The sequence below is a fragment of the Sus scrofa genome, chromosome 8, assembly GCF_054392235.1.
Source record: "Sus scrofa isolate SSC_HxYL_T2T_F1_AM1 chromosome 8, Sscrofa_HxYL_maternal_Yorkshire_Landrace_v2.0, whole genome shotgun sequence".
Classification (NCBI taxonomy): Eukaryota; Metazoa; Chordata; class Mammalia; order Artiodactyla; family Suidae; genus Sus; species Sus scrofa.
The window spans coordinates 16,656,495-16,677,286 of record NC_139390.1 but is presented as its reverse complement, the minus strand read 5'-3'; the positions used below and the strand labels follow the sequence as shown (position 1 = coordinate 16,677,286).

Genomic DNA, 20,792 nt, shown 5'->3' with positions numbered 1-20,792 from the left:
CCACATGCAGTACATCATTGACCACAAATTTATGTACGGCGTTAGCTAAATCACTTCCTGTTGTAGATCCTGGTTAAAATCTGAGAAAGGAAACATATGTTTTAAGAAAATGAAACTGACATTGTGTATTTCTTTTTGCAGAGCAAAATGCATTGATTGCATTTTCTCCTAAAATGAGGTACTGGAGCGGGGTCAGTTGGGGAGAGGAGGTGGGGACTAATAAATTGGGCCTGATGATCAGTTGTAACTCCTGGGACTTAAACAAGTTAGGAACAAAAATAATTTTTGGGGGGGGGCACACCCATGGCCTGTGGAAGTTCCCAGGCCAGAGATCGAATTCATGCCACGTCAGTGACCCGAGCTGCCTCAATGACGACGCTGGCTCCTTAAACCAGTGCTTTGCAGAGGAACTCCTCAAAAATAATTTTTTTTTTTTTTGTCTTTTGTTGTTGTTGTTGCTATTTCTTGGGCTGCTCCCGCGGCATATGGAGGTTCCCAGGCTAGGGGTCTAATCGGAACTGTAGCCACCGGCCTACACCAGAGGCACAGCAACGCAGGATCCGAGCCGCATCTGTGACCTACACCACAGCTCACGGCAACGCTGGATCGTTAACCCACTGAGCAAGGGCAGGGACCGAACCCGCAACCTCATGGTTCCTAGTCGGATTCGTTAACCACTGTGCCACGACGGGAACTCCAAAAATAATTTTTATTAACATTTTCAACATAGAGAAAAATGGAAAGAGTACTGGGGTAATACCCCACATCACCAATTTGCTTACCCAGTGATTAGTAACAACTTGCCATTATTGTTTTTCTTTGTTTTGGAATATGCCCACAAATACACCTTTTTTTGCTGAATTATTTGAAGGTCAGTTGCAGACATCATGACCCTCTACGTTTATTGAGAACCGTAAGTGGTTATGAATGAGATGCAGCAGGCTTCTCCCTTGTCTGACTATGATGAGCCTAATGATTTTGTGGCTAACTATCATTTACTAAAAAGGTAATGAAATTCTGTGTCTCAGCCATAGTTTACTTTCTCATCCGTTTATCCTCTATCTGAGCCTGTTCTGGCTGCTGTAACAAGATGCTGTAAACTGGGTGGCTTGTAAATATTTATTTCTGGAGGCTGGGAAGTCCAAGATCACGGCACCAGGAAATGTGGTTTCTGGTGAAGGCCCACTCTCTAATCTGCCCTCTTGGCCGCAGCCTTACGTGTGGGGTGGAAGGGGATGGATGGGGGAGCTCTCTGGGTTTCTTACAAGGTCATTTCCTTCATTCAAGAAGTCTCTGCTCTCATGACCTGGTCACCTCCCAAAGGCCCCATCTCGTTTGTGGAATATAACATCTGAGATCTGATCAGTGAAATACTTAGTAATGGTAGTCAGAGCACAGATTTTTTTTTTTTTTACTATGTTTAATAGTTATTTCCTTTATTTAAATAATCGCAAAGTACCAAGGCATTCAGTTTTATTTAGAAAAACCTGGCTCTGATTTGGGGGGGGGGCAGGAGGTATAATTGTGATGCAGTCTCTAGCTCTGAAAGAATATGGGATGTATTAGGGTGGGGATGAATGTGAAAAGGCTGCCCAGGATTTGCTGGGAGCATGGCATTTATGTGCCTAGGGTTGCACCCCCAGAGAAGAGGTCTTGAGATTTTCTGATCAACCTCTATCACCGTGTATGAAACAGCCTGGATGATGTAGGATGCCAGTGTCCACGACACATTGAGAATGCTGGGTTTACAGTGACTGACCAGCACTGTGCTGAGCAGAGGGCCAGTTTCATCAGGATGTTTTTGTGAAAGTGCCAGGAAACCTGTCCAGAATCCAGCCCCAGTGTTGTAGTGTGTCTATATTGATGGTTAGAATGAGCTGTTAGTAAAAATAGCATGTTATGAAGCAGCCCATACAGGTTTTTATTAACTGTGATCAGGAAACACGTGGATCTGGGCGCACAGCAGTGAGACTTCCTCAGTGTCCTTTTCTTAAGCACAAGGAGCCAGGTCAGTTGCTTGAGGACGCAAACTGAGGATTTCTCTCTGAAGTACTTACAGGCTGATTCTTATGGGCTGGAAGGCCCATGAGAGGGCAGTAATTATAACAGATCCCAGAGCCATGTCACCCCACTGTTGCAATAATAGGTGGAACCAGTGGTCCAGGATCTACTTTCAGGAAGGCCTTTTAGTGCTCAATTCAAGGAAGTGAGGGACTAAAGGACCCTGGGAGGTACCTGCCACCCTGGGTTTGTATTGTGCATTGCTCTGCATTTCTGTATTGTTTCACCAACTCCATGTGTATCCCTAAGCTGAACAGTTAGGAGGATAATGATGGATAATTAGAGAATTGGTGTCAGAAGCTCACATGTGAAAAGGGCAGTGTTGCCATTTTTTAGGGAAGGACTCCCATGAGGAGAAAAGGCGGAAAAAGTTTCCATTCACGGTCTGATTTTAGGTGCTTCTGAGAGGTGACCAGAGGCCACTCAGACCCACCCTGGGTGTCTAGCAAAGCTGAACTGTGGGCCAGCCACTGGCAGGAATATGAGAAGTGGGCCACTGTTCTGCTTCTAAGTATTCATGTGGCTGATGGTCCGCTCTCTGCAGAGGTTAGCTGAACACTCGGGTGGGCTTCAGTTGAGCCCAGGTACCCCCAGAGGACAGCAGCACCTTAGCAGGTGCTGGGGATCCACCTGGAGGGTCTGCCTGTGGCGCCCACTTCTGCCCCCAGTGGTAGTGTGCTGACACAGAAGGGCTGCACACCAGAAGAGTGGGAGTTCAGTAGTACCCCTCCACTCTATCCTAGCTTTTGCTAGCTTACCCATGGTCAGCTGCAGGCAGAAAATATTAAATGGAAAATTCCAGAAATAAACAATTTGTACGTTGTAAATTATACACTGTTCTGAATAGCATGATGACATCTGGCGCCATCCCACCCAGGATGTGAATCAATCCTTTGTCCCCTGTATCCTGCCCCTTAGTCACTTAGTAGCCATCCTGGGTTATCAGGTCAACTGTCCTGGTACCCCAGTGCTGGTGTGCATGTCACCCCTGCATTGCTTAATAATGGCCCCAATGCACAAGAGTACTGGTCCTGGCGGTTTGGATGTGCTAAAGAGAAGCCCTGAGGTGTTTCTTTTAAGTGAAAAGGTGAAAACTCTTGACTTAAAAGGAGAGCAAAATAATTGTAATCCGAGGTTGCTAAAATCCACAGTAGGAATGAATCTTCTCTCCATGAAACTGTGAAAAAGGAAAAAAATATTTGTACTAATTTAGCTGTTGCACCTCAGACTGCAAAACTTATGGCCAAAGTTGGTGCTACATGCTTAGTTGAGATGGAAAAAGCATTGCATTTATACAACAAGATGTTTTGAGAAAGAACAATTTTATATAACTTTTATTACAGTGAGTTGTTATGATCTATTTTATTTGTTGATCTCTTACGGTACCTAGTTTATAAGTTAAACTGTGTCATGCGTATGTGCGCACAGGAAAAACATAGCGTGTGGCCCTATTTTCATTTCTGGGCATCTACTGTGGGTCTTGAAACGTATCCCCATGGATAAGGGGGGGACGAATATCAGTTGTATGTGCTGTCTGATGCCAGTGCCTAGGGGGCTGGTGGATTGTTGTTTTGTGCTCTGTGTTGTGAATTAATACACTGTTGTTTCATTGGAAAACCTAGCCATAGAAGCCCAGGGAAGAAAATGTATGATCAACCACATAACATGAATTTTACAGTGCATATTTTTGAAACTGATTGAGAAAATTTAATTATGCCTGTCACAAATACAATCTGATTTTTTTTTTTTTTGGATAACTAAAATGTCACATACCAAAGAGATTTTGGAATAATGTGTAAGATTGTAGATTAGTCATAACTTTAAATTGGAATGACATTAGGACACGTACCTTTTTTGATGCATACCTTTATTCTTATGTTGACCAATAAATGGCTTTGGAACCAGATTTCTTGATTTTTGAATTCTTGCTCTGCGCACTTATTACTGGGGTGATTTGGGCTTAATCTTTTTGACTTCAGTTTCCTGGCATTAGTAGTGTTACTGTTGCTTTCTGTATAGCAGGTAAGTACAGTGTGTCTAAATATGTCTCACTGTGTTGAGGTGCAAATAACTTTTATTTTATCTTTAACAGGGACCTCCGAAACAATCTGATCAGTAGCATAGATCCAGGTGCCTTTTGGGGACTGTCATCGCTAAAAAGATTGTAAGTGTTTGAATTGCTGCCTTTTGAGTTTGAACCATTCCTTTTTTTTTTTTTTTGTCTTTTTGTCGTTGTTGTTGTTGTTGCTATTTCTTGGGCCGCTCCCGCGGCATATGGAGGTTCCCAGGCTAGGGGTTGAATCGGAACTGTAGCCACCGGCCTACGCCAGAGCCACAGCAACGCGGGATCCGAGCCGCGTCTGCAACCTACACCACAGCTCACGGCAACGCCAGATCGTTAACCCACTGAGCAAGGGCAGGGACCGAACCCGCAACCTCATGGTTCCTAGTCGGATTCGTTAACCACTGCGCCACGACGGGAACTCCCTTTTTTTTTTTTTTTTTTTTAATTAGAGTATAGTTACAAGTAACTACTAACCTACTTTAATTTTTAACACAATAAAAAAGGAGCTTTTTAGTAAATTTTAGAAGTTCATTTAGTCAGGTCCATGATTGAAAAACAGTATTTAATGTTAAGTAGCCTAGAAGGCAGTTTATTTTTACAGTAATTTGATTTGTTTGGCAGTGGATAGTTGCACCCCTTGTATGGTAATGAAATCCATTATGGTTGGCTTTGCCAGCTGGCCTAATCTGTACATGGTTTTCAAGTTATGAATGCATTTGTACCATCTATTGTAAATGCCCCCAAAATCGAAGCCCCTTTCTATTAGTGATTTAACATCTTGCCATTTTCCTGTTTGTTTTATCTATACATTGTTATTTCAAAACCTAAGGGGTAGTTTTTATTAATTCTGAAGCTGAACACCCCTGCTTCCCTTCTAGTCCTCTGTGTGAGCACGCTCATAATTGAGAGGTCACCCTACCCTCAAGCCATGTGGACTGTCCAGCTACTCTTTATTCCTTCTAGATGCATTTGTTAAGGGCTGGATGCGTACGATGGTCTGACTCCTCTGGAAAGGCTTTCAGACTGTCGGGGATAAATAGATAGTAAAAACACACGCTAAATAATGGAGTGATCTGTCAGGGAAAGAAGGGACCACCTGAGAGGGGAATGACCTGCTATGAGAGCAGCCAACCTTTAGCGTTGACCTTGCTCCTGAGGGGTGAGTACAGACTGAAGAATAACAGACAGAGCATCCGAAGCAGCATGGATGTGGGTGTGAAAGAATATGTCTCTAAGGACTGTAGTTTAATTCTCTGGCGAGAGTGCCAAGTAGATGGCCAGTGGTGGGGGGTGGTGGAGAATATTGGGGGATAAGGCCAGTTGTGGAGAGATTAGGCTTTGATGACCTCCTGCTGCGTTGAAGAATTTCAAATCTGTTCTTGAGACAGTGGGGGCCTGGTGGGACCTTTTCATTGTGGAGTTGACACGATAAGTGTTGTGGCGTCAGAGTTGCAGTGGATCAGGCTGGCCCTAGAGTTGAGTAAAAGTAGTGTCCACCAGGTAAAGCAGCATAACCCAAAGTAGGAAGACAAGAGACCAGCATCAATTCAGTTACACAAAGATTCAGTGAGTCCATCCTCTGTGCCCAGTAGCGAGCCAGGCTCCAGAGATGCAAAGGTGACTCCAGAACCCCTTGGAAGGTGTTCAGTCTGGTGGAATCATATATACTGACCAAGAGCCCGGGTATGGAGTTGGAATACACTTCCAGAGGGATGGAACGGTAGCTGGAGTTCAGCTGCTGCATATTGGAGGCTCTTAGGACTCAGCCATACTGCACAGGCAGGGGCACAGAACATGGCCATCACCCAGCTATGTGCATCTCCAGAAATGGTCATTGGGGAGTGGAGGGGCAGCAGCTAACTGAGCTCCATAAATAACAGGGAGTCATTTTCTTTGCGCTTCTTTCTGGGGCAAACTGACACCATATTTGCATGGGATGTGAGTCGGGAGCAGAAGTATAGGTGCTAGACCTGCCCTATCAGACTGTGGCTTTGTTTCAACAGTCCCTCCCGGTGATTTTGAAGCTAAAGCTTGAGGACTTCTAGAATGTTTTTCCTTTCAACTTTTTTCCCAAGAGGAGGGAGGAGTGTGGCATCATTGGTCGGACAAGTCCACTTATTTTTCCCTTCTCGGATCCACACCACTCAGTTCTTTTTTTTGGGAGATTAATGCTGATAATATCTCCATGTTGAAGTAGAGATTGAAGGAAACTTGACCGTTAGTAAAAAACAATTTCTTCAGGATGTTTCAAGGCTACTGTAGAATGTCTTAGATTCTCCACCCAGTGCCTCATCCTTCAGTAAGTAATTTTTCAAGTATTGCTATCCAAAATAAATAAGATTTTTCTTGTTCAGTAGCACTTAATTTAATTACTATTATTGTCCCAGATGTTGCCTTAGCATTTTTTCATTGCATTACACAGTAAGTAGTCTCTTGTGTTCTTTTTTAGGAAGGTAATTGTCATTTATAATGTTCTTCCCACGAGAAAATACATTCTTAATTCCAAACAGCTAACTTGTAATTGCACTTATGGTATACAGTTTGTAAGCTGAGAGAGGCCTTTATATAAACTCAGTGAGATATAAAGATATCTCTGCTAACTTCTAGATAGAGGCACTTTTTCTTATGAGGCCTTAAATCATTCATTTCAATTGTGCATCTCACTTGGTAGCTACACATAAAGTGTTTTTGTAAGTGTACCATGCCTTTGCCTTTATTTTTATAGATCATTTGAATCAGGAAGATTTAAGTGGCTTTTTGAAGAATAAACTATCAGAAGTAGGTAAAACCTAGACCCATTCAGTTTCTCTTTTGCTGTATCAACAAATTCAAGCTGATTCTCAATTCACATGAAAACCCATTATCAATACCTAAATACCGTTTTAAATAGGTATAGCGATAATGAAATTGTTTCCTAAAGAATCAATGGTAATTACACCATTTAAAGCTCAGAAATGAGACAAGATAATGAATAGAGCCCAGAAATGCTTGTTTAAGCAACACTTCACAAGATGATGCCTAATTTTCTTAAACAGTAAAACCCAGAAATAGAAAGAAAATCAGCTGGAATTTTAAAAAAAACCTCTTGCACGATTAAATACTTAGCTTGAATATTCTGAAGAGCTGGAGCTGAAGCACAGCAAGTACAGAAAAAGACTTCTATTGCTTAAGATTTTTTAATCACAAGTTGCCGTAAGAAAGGGAAGGCAGAGCTATGAAATTTTTGAACACCAGGATTACTTAAACTAGTTTTTAAAATAACTAAAGGGAAAAAGTTAATGAGCAGATACAGGATTCAAATGTGAAGTCTGTAATGTCTATCAGACTAATACATTTTTTTTTCCCATTACCAGTATGCAATTTAGAATCCGACAGCTTTGTTTTGGAAATAGGTGGTGTAAATCTGTTCTCTAAAGAATAACTCAGAGTGAAATTCAAAGAATATACGTTTCTTTATTACAGAGAATAATATGGACATTGAGGAAAATGGGATAAAACTTTTTTAAAGTTTGGTTTAGAAAGTGTGTCCTGATTCTTTTATTGAAATTCAAAGTGATCAATATTTCCAGATCTAACCACTGAGAAAAAGAGGTATTCATTGTTTTAGGGCTTTCTTTCATACACTGTACTAAATCCACTGATGAAAATGGTGAAAGCCAGGGTATCTCATTTGAAGTTTACAAAAGTTGTCAGTTATCTCCCAACTGAAATGTAATCTCCAGATTAAAATGTAAAATGGTGTTTGCTGTGCTTGGTGTAAAGAAAGATAGTGCAGAAAGATAGAACAAAATGTTAAAATTATGACATAGACAAAAGGCAAAAAGTTTCATGGATGGAGGAGAAGAAGAAAATGTTTTGAAAGTAACATTTGGCGGGAGCTATAAGAAGGTAGGAGTAATTGGGGGAAAAATAGACCATTACCTAAATACTGTTAAGTAATTTGCCTTGGGGACTAAATGACAGATCTGTAAAGTGAAAGCTAAACTCAGATGTTTTTTCATTACATCTGAGTTAGCTCTTACTTTAAAACTTCTGAGTGTGTAAGGAATGAAGTTCGAAAGCATTAAGCTTTCAGGTGTTCTTAAGGAAATGAAAGTTTCAGGATTTTGATGATCTGCCCTTTTATCCATTGCATCTTGGATGTTGGCAGAAATCAGGCTCTGCTCCCTACTTTTCTCAGCATAATTACCTGTGTAGGTCATCGAAGGAGTTTTATCGCAGATATAGTAAGATAAATTCTCACTTTTACTACTTCAGTTTTATCTGGAGTCATTTTACAGGAGTAAATGCTTGAAATATAGAGGGTATGGTAATTAAACAGCATTTAGTATGTATGTGCCAGAAGGAAGTGAAAGCAAGGGTTATTTCTTTTTTTAATGCTGTACTTGAGGTCGGTGAATATTTCAGAGATGCTTAAAAGAAAGGTCTTGTGTACTACCTGGGTGTCATTCTCGAATATTGAATATATGAAACCTTCATTAGCCAAGAGAACTAATCGAAGACACTTTTCCCTCTTCTCTGTAGGGATCTGACAAACAATCGGATAGGGTGTCTGAATGCAGACATATTCCGAGGACTCACCAATTTGGTTAGGCTGTAAGTACCACTTTCTTTAGTGTTATAATAAATGGAAGCATTTGAACTAGTATTGAAGTATTTATGACCACTTATATGTTGATTTTTATTTTTATTTAAAAAAAAAAAATTTTTTAGGGCCACGCCTGTGGCATATGGAAGTTCCCAGGCTAGGGGTCAGATTGAAGCTGCAGCTGTCAGCCTACATCACAGCCACAGCAACACCAGCTCTGAGCTGCACCTGCAACCTTTGCCCGCAGCTCACGGCAGTGCAAGATCCTTAACCCACTGAGCGGGGCCAGGGATTGAACCCATGTCCTCATGGATGCTAGTTGGGTTTGTTACTGCTGAGCCACAATGGGAACTCCTATATGTTTAATGTTAAAATGGCAGTGGTAGAGGTTAATAGAGGTGGTAGGGGATAAGGAGCTGGAAATTTAATCATGGAAATATAATGTCGTCAGAACATAATAATGCATTACCTCCCCGCCCCCAGACACACACACACACACACACACACACACACACGTACGCACAGACATGTGGTATAGTGTACACCCCAGAGAGCCTGTCCATATTGAGAGACATGATCAAAAGCTTTGGTAGTTTGGGAAAATTGCTTGGAAGAGGTGAAACTTGAGCTGATGGTCCAGAAGATTGCAAAGATTTAGGTCATTAGAAAGGAAAAGAAGTCAAGCAGATGCCACAGGGAGGTGGAAGTAAGTGCAGTTTGTCAAGACGAAGGCCAGTGGTCGTGTGCATAAAATGATCATTGGAATCACACTTCTGACTCTGATGATGGGCGAGTTGTTTTAACTTTTCTGAACATCTGTGAAGTAGGATTAGAATTAATTAGCATCTCAATTATCTGTACCTGTGTCTTATAATTTATGTATAATATAAATACAGAACTTTGTATATGCTATCAAATAGATTTTAGTTTTATTTTTAAAATATACATAACTATACATAGGGCGGCTCTGTTTGGGAGTAACTAGAAGTAAGGACAGTTACCTATGATAGAGCTTTAAATGGGAGCATATGAAAAGCAGACTGAAGCTTAGAACTGATTCAGCCACAGGAAGCCACTGAAAGACACTGATGTGGGGAAATGGCATTAAATCATGATCTCAGGAGGAGCAGTCTGGAAATGGGATACATGATGAAATGCAGGACTTTGGTGTAGAAGGTCTAGTGTGGAGACCATCTATACCTCATTCTTTTCATAGCTTTTTAGAACATTTCTTCTATTGTGTTCAAGTTAACTTTGAAAAAAGCTGTTGGGGTTTAAATGGTAAGTTTATTTCATCTATTTACTCCTCCTTCTTAGTCAACAAACTTGTATTTTTTCAGCATGCCCTTAATTTTGAGGAAAAGATAGATGGCCAAGTTTGAGATTGAGTTGTTATCCCTCTTTACTTGTAACTAGAAAATAATTAAATCATTGCATTTTTTTGGTCATCAACTGGATTGCAAACAGTTTTACTTCAGAGCTTTTTATTATCACAAGAGTTTTATATTTGGGGTTTTGAGGGATGCATAAGCATTGGCATTTTTTTGTTTTGTTTTGTTTTGTTTTTAACCTCTCGCACTTGCAGTGTATGGAAGTTCCTGGCCCAGGGGTCAAATTGGAGTTCTAGCTGAGCCTACTCCACAGCAGATCTGAGCTGCATCCGTGATCTATGTCTCAGCTTGCAGCAACAACTGAGCAAAGCCAGGGATTAAGCTGCATCCTCACAGAGACAGCATGGGGTCCTTAATCCACTCAGCCAACACAATGGGAATTCCAAAATGAGGCATTTATGAAGGAAAAAATTGTTATATTTTTGGATAGCTATGAAACAGCTAAAGAAAAAGAGAGTCTAGTTTCTGTCATTTTCTTTACTCTAGTTCCCATGGATTTATAGCCTTGGCCTAGGAATTTTTGTTGCATCAACAAATGTTTTCTGGAGCTCCTGTCAAGGCGCAGCAGAAATGAATCATACTAGTTAGTATCCATGAGGATGCAGGTTCAGTCCTTGGCCTCGCTCAGTGGGTTAAGGATCTGGCGTTTCTTTGAGTTGTGGTGTAGGTGGCAGACGCCTCTCAGATCCTGCATTGCTGCAGCTGTGGTACAGGCTGGTGCTACAACTCCAATTCAGCCCTTAGCCTGGAAACTGACTTAGGCCGTGGGTGTGGCTCTAAAAAGGAAAAGAAAAAGAAAGTTCTCTAGTCAAAAGAGCTGTGTGGGACAGAGCTTTACATTAAGACAAGTTACTGTTTTCTTTTTTCTTTTTTTTTCTTTTTTGTCTACCACCTCAAAAACTAATATTTTTGGCAGTTTTAGAGCTTGGATTGTCTCTTATATTTTTCCCAATTTTTTTTTTTTGTCTTTTTGCCATTTCTTGGGCCGCTCTCGCGGCATATGGAGATTCCCAGGCTAGGGGTCTAATCGGAGCTGTAGCTGCCAGCCTATGCCAGAGCCACAGCAACGCGGGATCCGAGCCGCGTCTGCAACCTACACCACAGCTCACGGCAACGCCGGATCATTAACCCACTGAGCAAGGGCAGGGACCGAACCTGCAACCTCATGGTTCCTAGTCGGATTCGTTAACCACTGCGCCACGACGGGAACTCCATATTTTTCCCAATTTTTTGATACCTGTTACGAGAATTTACAGGCCATGGAGCATGGTGGACATAGCCAGCTGAATGATTAAGACATAGAAATAGCGCTGCCAAACTTCTTACTTTGGGGTTTGGTTGAGATGATCATGGGTCTTTTAAATGCAGCCACCTAAGGCATGTATAGAACGCTCCCTGACGTAGCCTTTAAATACTGTCCTAAGAAACATTGGCAGTTGAGGTAGCTTCTTATTCAGGAATGCATTGCAGTGGAGCTGCTGGTGATAATTCGGGTTGACATGGTTCTAGAGCTCTGGATCAGCAGACTTTGGTTAGCTGGTCTCTGAGGGCCGTGTGCTGCTTGTGAACGTTGGTAACAGTTTGTATGTCAGACGTGGAGAAGAGTATTTTCTCAATCTAACAAGTGGAAAGGGGAGTCCGACCAGTTAAGGGACAAGTAGTACATTTCTTAGAGCTCAGGGAAGCTCCCTGTGATTATTTTCCCACCCCAAAGAGTAAGTGTGCAGAGGAACTCGGTCTCGAGCGGATCCCTGTCGAGTATTTCTTCTGCAGCCTCTTCAGCTGAACTCTCTGGGTTACCTGGGAACTTGGGATCTTGGGAACTTGGACTGCCTTGGCCTCTTAGCCAAGGTGTTTTGGGTCAAAGCCTCCTGGGGCCTGGATGGACCTTGGCAGACAGCCTGGAGCCTTCTCACCCAGGCTTCTCATCCTCTCGAAACAAGTCTTGGCTTTGGCAGGGTAGTCTAAGAATTCAAAAATGACTTTTTAAAAATATGTAAGAAGATTCAGTGGACGTGGGTGTGGTGGGTAAAACTGATTAATTCTATGTGTTGATCTCTGCCTTTGTTGGTAGAGGTGGTCTGGGAAGTGAGGCCAGACTCTCAGAGTTTCCACCCCAAACCACTCTAACAAATCCTGGGAATAACTGGCAGACCCAAGATGGGGGCAGCAGTGGACTTCGGTGAAGTCTTTATCCTTCACTTAGAAAGTTAATTTACAAGGAGTTCCCGTCGTGGCGCAGTGGTTAATGAATCCGACTAGGAACCATGAGGTTGCGGGTTCGATCCCTGGCCTTGCTCAGTGGGTTAATGATCTGGCGTTGCTGTGAGCTGTGGTGTAGGTCGCAGACGCGGCTCGGATCCCGTGTTGCTGTGGCTCTGGCGTAGGCCCGTGGCTGCAGCTCCGATTCGACCCCTAGCCTGGGAACCTCCACATGCCGCGGGAGTGGCCCAAGAAATGGCAAAAAGACAAAAAAAAAAAAAAAGAAAGTTAATTTACAGAGAAATTGTCAGGTGATCAAAAAAACCCTAAAGCTTTCCTTTTTTTTTTTTAAATGAATTTTGATAAATTTAAAACCTGTACTTTTCCTCTAAGAATTGTACATTTAATATTTTTCTATCAGCAAAAATAGGTGAGTGATAGTTATTAGCACTTCCTTTTTTTGACTAAAAATTATTGAGGTTATTAAGTAATAAAACCATGTAGAGTTATGAAGGAAAAGTTAAATCACCCCTTCATTGCTTTAAACATACCCTTCTGAGATAGCTCATACTGGCCACTGTATATTTTCAGATTTTCTGTCGCCCTCACAAATGTATACGCATCCATAGAGGGCTTTATTTTTAAATTTTTATTGGAGTATGGTTGACTTTCAGTGCACACAGGGCTTTAAAGATATGCTCTACTTGACTATTAAAAAAAAAAAAACAAAAAAAACTTACCAACCTGTCATTAGTATCTTTTCAAGAGAATACATATTGATTTAGTTCATGCCCGTTAATAGCTACAGAATAGTCGACATATAGAACAGATCATATTTTAGTCAATCATTCCTCTGTTGAAGGAGATACTGTTTGATGCATTTCCCCTTCCTTTAACAAATTGGTCCTGGTAAACACTCCTGTGTATACACAGGTGCTGCATCATAGACATTTAATTTCTAGGAGTACAAATATCTGTGTAGCCAAAAGTAAGGAAATAAAAATTAAGTGAGAGTGTAAGAAACAACATGAGTGGGAGCGGGTGGGTAACTCACCTGCCATGGCGTTCAGTGAACTCTAATAGGACAGGAGAGCCGTGACTTTGCTGTGAATATTGTTATTCGTGGTTCCTTATGTGCTTTTTCTGTGTGTAAGCATCTCAGCTGGAATGTGATTTTAGTGTTTTATAGAATGTATACATTTCTTACGCCACAACTGAAGATGATTCCTTGGTTTGGTGTTTAGCCAAACAAATAGCAATCTGTTCCAACACTGGAGGAAAAATTGGTTTGTGTTAGGATTTACTGGGAGCATGGCATATCTGTCTCTCATATGATTCCTTCCTCTGTGATGTCCAAAAGAAAAAATTAATAATACCTAAGTTTAGAATAAACTTACCTAATAATTAGAATCTAATGGTCCCTGTAAGATGCAACTATTTCATTGATACTTAAATCCTGTATTTGTGGGATATATTTTTATTTCCAACTTACTGTGGATTCTTTCAAACGTCTAACACAAAATTAGGGATAATTGTATAGGGAATCCCCAAGTACCCATCACTCAGTTTCAGTACTTTGTAACTCACATCTTGTTTTAGTTAAACCTCACATCTCTTGTCTTCCTACTTACATCATTTTAAATCCCACCAATCATATAAGTTCACATAGGGTAGCTTCATAAAAGTACAGCTGTTTATTTTCATTGCTTCTAGGTGACTTTCTTAAAATGTTAACAGGGATTTACACTCCATCAGCATTTCCCTTTTCCAAATCCACATTCGGTATTCCCTCTGATAGGCCTGAAAAGAAAAGGACATGGCTTTCATTGTTCTTTTAATTTGCAAATATCCTTTTTTTTTTTTTTGTCTTTTTGCCATTTCTTGGGCAGCTCCTGCGGCATATGGAGGTTCCCAAGCTAGAGGTTGAATCGGAGTGGTAGCCACTGGCTTACGCCAGAGCCACAGGAATGTGGGATCCGAGCTGCATCTGCAATCTACACCACAGCTCATAGCAACGCCGGATCGTTAACCCACTGAGCAAGGCCAGGGATCGAACCCGCAACCTCATGGTTCCTAGTCGGATTCGTTAACCACTGCGCCATGATGGGAACTCTGCAAATATCCTTTTCGATTGTTTTTTAAGTTCCTAGGCAATTCTTTTATGAAGATCAGGCTTATTTTATCCAACCTTTTTTTCTATCAAAAAAAAAAATCCTAAAATATATATATCAATGAATCCAGTGATTTTCTTCCTGAAGTTCATTATGTATTGATTTGTGAGCCGTTGGTGTTGGCATCATGTTAAGTCTTCCCATCCAAGCATATGTTGTTGCAGGTGTCACGGGGACAGCTGACCTCGCTAGGTTCTCCTCCCTCCCCCCAGCGGGGAATCCATCTACCCCCTTGTCATTTTCTTCCTCACTTGAAGGAGTTATTTAGCTCAGACTCTGGAGTAGAGGTGGGCCTCTTTGCAGGTCTCATGACTTCCTCCTTGAGAGTTCTAGGTCCACGTTGTATCTTGATACTGTAACAGGCACAGAACAGGTCTTGTGGTGGCTGGATCATGCTCCCGTTTTCCTGGAGTCCTCCGTCACCCCTCCTGAAGGTGGGGTTCACATTCTGAACATGCAGCCAGCCACCATGCTTGAGCACCACCTGTATACCTCAGCTTCTTGTTAGCTGCCAGTGACTCTAATAAACAAGACATACAAGTCCTTCCACTCCTGGAGCGTATTATAGTTAAGCATGGAAGAAATCACAGGAAATAATTTGGTCACATCATGATGTGTGTTAACAAACTACTCAGATTGTACCATAGGGTCTTCTGGGTTTAATTCATACAAAATGCTGCAAGAGTTTAGGTATTAATTAAAACCATGATACAAGGGGAAATGAGAGAGGTTAAAATTTGCCCAAGGCCAACACTGAATTATATCCTAACTCTTTCATTTTAAACTCTGGACTCCTGTCACTCTGCCCATGTGTTTTACTAGGTTATTGTTTGCTGCTGCTGTTCATTCAGAGTATATTTTGCCTTGTTTAATTTTTGATTTCTTAAATGATGCTGAGTGAACCCATGAAGAGTAGTTGCAATGAGAGCTTAGCTGAAGATGTAGTTCAAGAAGGTACTTTGAGGTTCACATGATATTTGATAGAAAAATCCTTATCTAGCAGTAATTTAAAATGATTTTATTTACTGCTTTATATTAGACTAAGAACAATTTTCTTTATTTCTTCCTAACTTTCTTTTTTTGGGGCTATACCTGCCACATCATCATGGGGAAGTTCTCTAGCTAGGAATCGAACCAGAGCCACAGCAGTGACAACACTGGATCCTTAACTGCTAGGCCACCAGGAAACTCTAAGAACAATATTCTTCTTCAGCTCTGGAGAAAATATTTACTTATGTTTTTCTTCATAAGATTTAAAACAGCTTTCATAAATTCTTTATAATAGTATTTAATAATGGACATTTTAGAAATGTGAAATAATATAAAATAATATATATATATAATTGTTAGAATTTCTTAAAGTGAAATTATTTCGTTTTTTCCAGAAACCTTTCAGGGAATTTGTTTTCTTCATTATCTCAAGGAACTTTTGATTATCTTGGCTCATTACGATCTTTGTAAGTAAAATTTTTTTCTCCTGTTTTGGTAAATGTATCTTAGTGTTTGAAAGCGAGAAACAGTTATTATGTGCCTTAAGAGACTTTGTGGCAAATACCATATGATATCACTTATATCTGGAATCTAATATATGACACAAATGAACCTTTCCACAGAAAAGAAAATCATGGACTTGGAGAATAGACTTGTGGTTGCCGAGGGGGAGGGAGTGGGATGGGATTGGGAGCTTGGGGTTAATAAATGCAGACTATTGCCTTTGGAATGGATAAGCAATGAGATCCTGCTGTGTAGCACTGGGAACTGTGTCTAGTCACTTATGATGGAGCATGATAATGTGAGAAAAAAGAATGTGTATATATATGTGTAACTGGGACACCATGCTGTACAGTAGAAAAAAAAAATAATGTATTGGGGAAATAAAAATTAACAAAATGAAAAATAAATCAACAACAACAAAAAAACACAGGTCCACAATCCCATATCTGGGGGGAAAAAAAAAGAGACTTTGTGGGAAAATCTTACGATTTTTCAAAAAAGAGAACCTCAATTCAAGAGCTTGTATTCACATTGAAAAACATACCATAAACCTTAATAATGCATTTCAGGCTGGGACAGCCATTTTCTCCTTAGAATATTATGTCCCTCTAAATTATATTGAGAGTAAATAAATTGACAGTTCTTTCTCTTTGTATTTCCAAATTAGATAACATTTTTGTTTAGTTAATTAAGTCCCCAAAATATAAAATGTTTCTCCCTGTGAAGAATTTATAGTTGAGGTTGTTATTATGCTTCAGGGATTTCGTTTTTTCCTGTAACCCCTTCCCCAAACTGAATTCAAAACTTACCACTGACGTGTCTAGCCGTGTTTTCATAGAGTGCCTGCTTTCTGAAGTCAATATAAGGTTATATTCACCCAATTCACTGTAACTTTAGAATTGGCCCATTCCCTCCTTCCCCTCCCCCGACCCCAACACAGTTTTCAGTGAGAGATTGTGTGGGAGTTACTGTAGAAGCTAACTGTATTTTCAGATAAACCTTAACATATTTCAAAGTGTAAGGTATACTGATTCCTATTGGAATTACACTTACAACTAATGTTTTTCAAATTTTTATTGTGTATAACTTATGGACTTGAATTTCTTTTTTTTGCAGTGAAAAATGTCTTCTCTGTCAGATGCCTCTGTTTGATATATGATGACTTCTTTCTTCTCCTCCCCCCTCCTCCCCTGTCATTCCCCACGCCTCCTTTTCTAAATTAGTCATTTCAGTCTCATCTGGCAGTTGTCATTCAGATGTACTGATGGGGTAGGCGCTCCCCTGGCCCCTCGCCATCATGGCAGACACACGTATGTTCTTCTAGAGTCACCTCAAGCTCTCTCTGTGTTTTTAGTGCCACCACTATTTTTATCCAGAAGGCTGCTTTTTAATGAAAACTTCCCCTTTTGGCACGCTTAGTGAGCCCAAGTCAGCCAGTTCTGTGACCTTTAGGAAATAAAAGAGACGGCAGAAAATAATCTGGTTTTTGAGATCCTGGGTAGCAGGAATGCAGGAAGTATATTCATTCCCCCCCACCCCCCCAAAAAGGGCAACCTTGTCAGTGTTTCTAAGCGATAGTGCTGGAAACTGACGAGAAGGTGGTGATGAGGATTTAAAAGTCATCAGGGAGATCCCGTTGTGGCTCAGTGGGTTAAGAACCCCACTAACATCCATGAGGATGTGGGTTTGATCCCTGGCCTTGCCCTGTGGGTTAAGAATCTGGCATTGCTGCAAGCTGCAGTGCAGGTCACAGATGAGCCTTGATCTGGTGTGGCTGTGGCTGTGACGTAGGCTGGCAGCTGCCGATCCTGTTCAACCCCTAACCCAGGAGCTTCTATTGCCTCAGGTGCTGCCCTAAAAAGAAAAATAAAAGTCAAGCATCCTTCTGGTATTGTTTTTTAAATTTACTTTCTCTGTTGTATCCCACTCTCCCATCCCCACCTTTTTTTTTTTTTTTTTTTTTTTTTTTAAACTCAGATTAATGAGATGTAGCCGGTGGCACTGCACAGTGAGTTAGAAGCACACTTGGTTCATGTATTTGTACAGAACACATTACATTCTAGTTTGATGGTGTTTACGTTTTGTTCTATGACACAATGTCCTCCAGGTTGACAGGGGACAGTGTCTGCACTTAATTTTTATTAGCTGGATGTAGTGTAACATGTGGCACGTGAACAGTTAGTGTTTCATAAAATAGATATTCAAGAAATGATCTGTATGTGTATATATCTTCTCTGTTTCTTATGTCCAAGTGCCAAATCATTAAACCTCTTGCCTCGTATAAAGATCATTCTCTATTTTCTTTCACAGCAATATGAGGTATTTTTATACTTCTATTCCGATTGAGTCTTTTGTTCCTTAGGTTTGTTAATATCTGTGGTGTCGCATGGTGCCTAGCAGAGGGTCAGAAATAGTTTCTACCCCTGAGGAATTTATACTCTAGTTGGAATATAACCATGTGAAACAGTCATACATTGCTTGACGTTGTCAAAATTAAGTTTGCCGGCATTTAAGCCAAGAACATGTCAGTGGTGCTGGAAAACCTGGGGAAGGGTTCAGGAGCCACAATGAGTACCACAGACTTCATGACGAATAGGCAGAAGTTTGATAGACAGGAAGGATGGGGATTGGATATTGCTGTACCCTAGGTGTCAGGAGTTTGTTGCTTAGCAGAGGGATGCTGGATGACTTTTGTTCACAGACCAACTTTGATGGACACCAGGGTCTGTCCCGGGATCAGTGGGGAAGCGTGTGAGAGTCAGACATGCTGTGTCGTCTTGTTGGAAAGGAGGCCATAACCAGTCGATGGTAGTCTCTGCCCTCGCCTGGTGAGCCTGAGCTCGCCACCCAACGCATCAGCCAGCATGTAGAGCAGAAATGCTGTTTAATTCACTCACCATCACCTCTGCATTGTCTTTTGTATGCTGCAGAGAATTTCAGACTGAGTATCTGCTGTGTGACTGTAACATATTGTGGATGCATCGCTGGGTGAAGGAGAGAAACATCACCGTGCGGGACACGCGGTGTGTCTACCCGAAGGCTCTTCAGGCCCAGCCAGTCACGGGTGTGAAGCAGGAGTTGTTGACATGCGGTAAGGGAGAAAGAGACGGAGCGTGTTACCTGCTTTTCGCTTGCTTCCATCTTTTTCCCGACAAACATTAAAATTCTCTTTACGCATGGAAACTTAATTACAACTCTTGATCTTCATGGATTTGATAATATTCAGTTTTTTCTAACAATTAAGTCATTTGGATTAAAAAACATTATTTCTGCAGTTTCCTCTCTAGCACAGTGGGCTAAGGATCTGGTGTTGCCGCAGCCGTGATGTGGGTTGTGGCTGTGGCTTGAATGGGATTCCTGGCCTGGGAACTTGCGTATGCCATGGGTACAGCCAAACAAAAACCAAAAAAACCCCCCCCAAACCCAAAAAAAGTAACAAAAATAAAGCATTCTTTCAGCTAATGTCTGTAGTTCTTAGGTTCTGAATAGCTTTGTTAATGAAAACCAGTTTCAATAACTAGCATATATCTTCAGGTTTTCTAACAGCTAGTAAATCAGGAGTTTGTTGAAGGTGAAACCTCCCAATGCAGTCATACTTTTTGTTGGGGTGGTATAAATTCATACAGCCTTTTGGAAGATAGTTTGGTAATACATAGTTAGTGTTCTCAAAACTGATAGTGATTCTGCATGTAGGGGTTCATTCTTAAGAAATCATCAGCTCTGTATGTAAATCTTCAGACTTTATGTATGTCCTAAATTCTTTATATATATATATATATCCTAAATTCTCAAAAAAATAGGGATTGGTTTAATTATGATACATGCATTCAGTGAAGTAGTATGCAGCTATTGAAAATCATGGTTTTTAAGACAACTGAAGACTTGAGGGAAAATAGCAAACTTGTTAAATGAGAAGCAGATAAACAAACAAAAAGCAGAAAAAACACACAACCCAAAAACAGTTCTTAAAATGATTGAGGGAGATTCTAGTTTAGTCTTTGTGTTGGCAGATAAACAACCCTCTCGGTGTTTTCCTTCTATTTTTATTTTCCTTATTGATGTTTCACACGTAAAATATGTCCATTGGAATGTAATTTATTTAAAACTTAAAAGATTGAAGAGAAGAAGTAAAGTGTCATCTATCAAATCACTTTGGTGTACGCTTTAGGTAATCTTGTAATTTTGTCTATTATGCCTCTGTAAAGCTGGGGGGAAAAAGACAAGCTAAAAGAAGAAAAAAGCAAAACCCATGCATGCATTCCTATCACTCATTGATAGTAGCTAATGTCAAAGATAGCTTGATGTATACATTTTATACACCTTTTTATTGTATTTTTTTCCAAAAGATCATACTCTAATGTTATTTTGTATACTTTTAAAACTGGAAATAAACTTATTTCCTTATATGAAATAGATGCGAACCAACCCATTATATAGATGTAGCCATAACAGTTTCCTTATTACTGCATATAATAGGTTGTTAATAATACTTCTCTCCATAAATATTAAAAGGATTAATCTCCTTGTGTACCTCTTTGTGTATTTGCTTTTATTCTTTAGGATAGACTGTTACCTAAAGATAGGATTGTTGTGTTATTAGTCCAATGGACCAAATATTTTAAGGACTTTTAATGAGCCATGGTATCTGTGTACATTTTTGCATATAGAGTTAGAATTTCTCCCTTTTATTTTTCTGACTGGAAGGAAATACCAGCTTTGTAAAAGTGATTATAAGATAAGGATCTTAAAGTTTTTTTTCCCCTTTTCTTTAAATGTTGTAATATTTTCGGCAGTGAATAATAATACTTTTAAAACCAGAA

General features: G+C 40.4%; 1 protein-coding gene across 9 annotated transcripts in view; it reads left to right on the top strand.

Annotated features, from left to right (window-relative positions):
* The window catches only part of ADGRA3 (adhesion G protein-coupled receptor A3), a 121,359-nt gene that overhangs the window by 40,208 nt on the left and 60,359 nt on the right, over positions 1-20,792 (top strand). For all 9 annotated transcript variants that reach the window (XM_084971640.1, XM_084971636.1, XM_084971642.1 and 6 more), the window contains 4 exons: positions 4,154-4,225; positions 8,651-8,722; positions 15,864-15,935; positions 18,903-19,063. In XM_084971640.1, the coding sequence (XP_084827766.1) occupies positions 4,154-4,225; positions 8,651-8,722; positions 15,864-15,935; positions 18,903-19,063 (377 nt within the window). The remainder of the gene's footprint in view (positions 1-4,153; positions 4,226-8,650; positions 8,723-15,863; positions 15,936-18,902; positions 19,064-20,792) is intronic.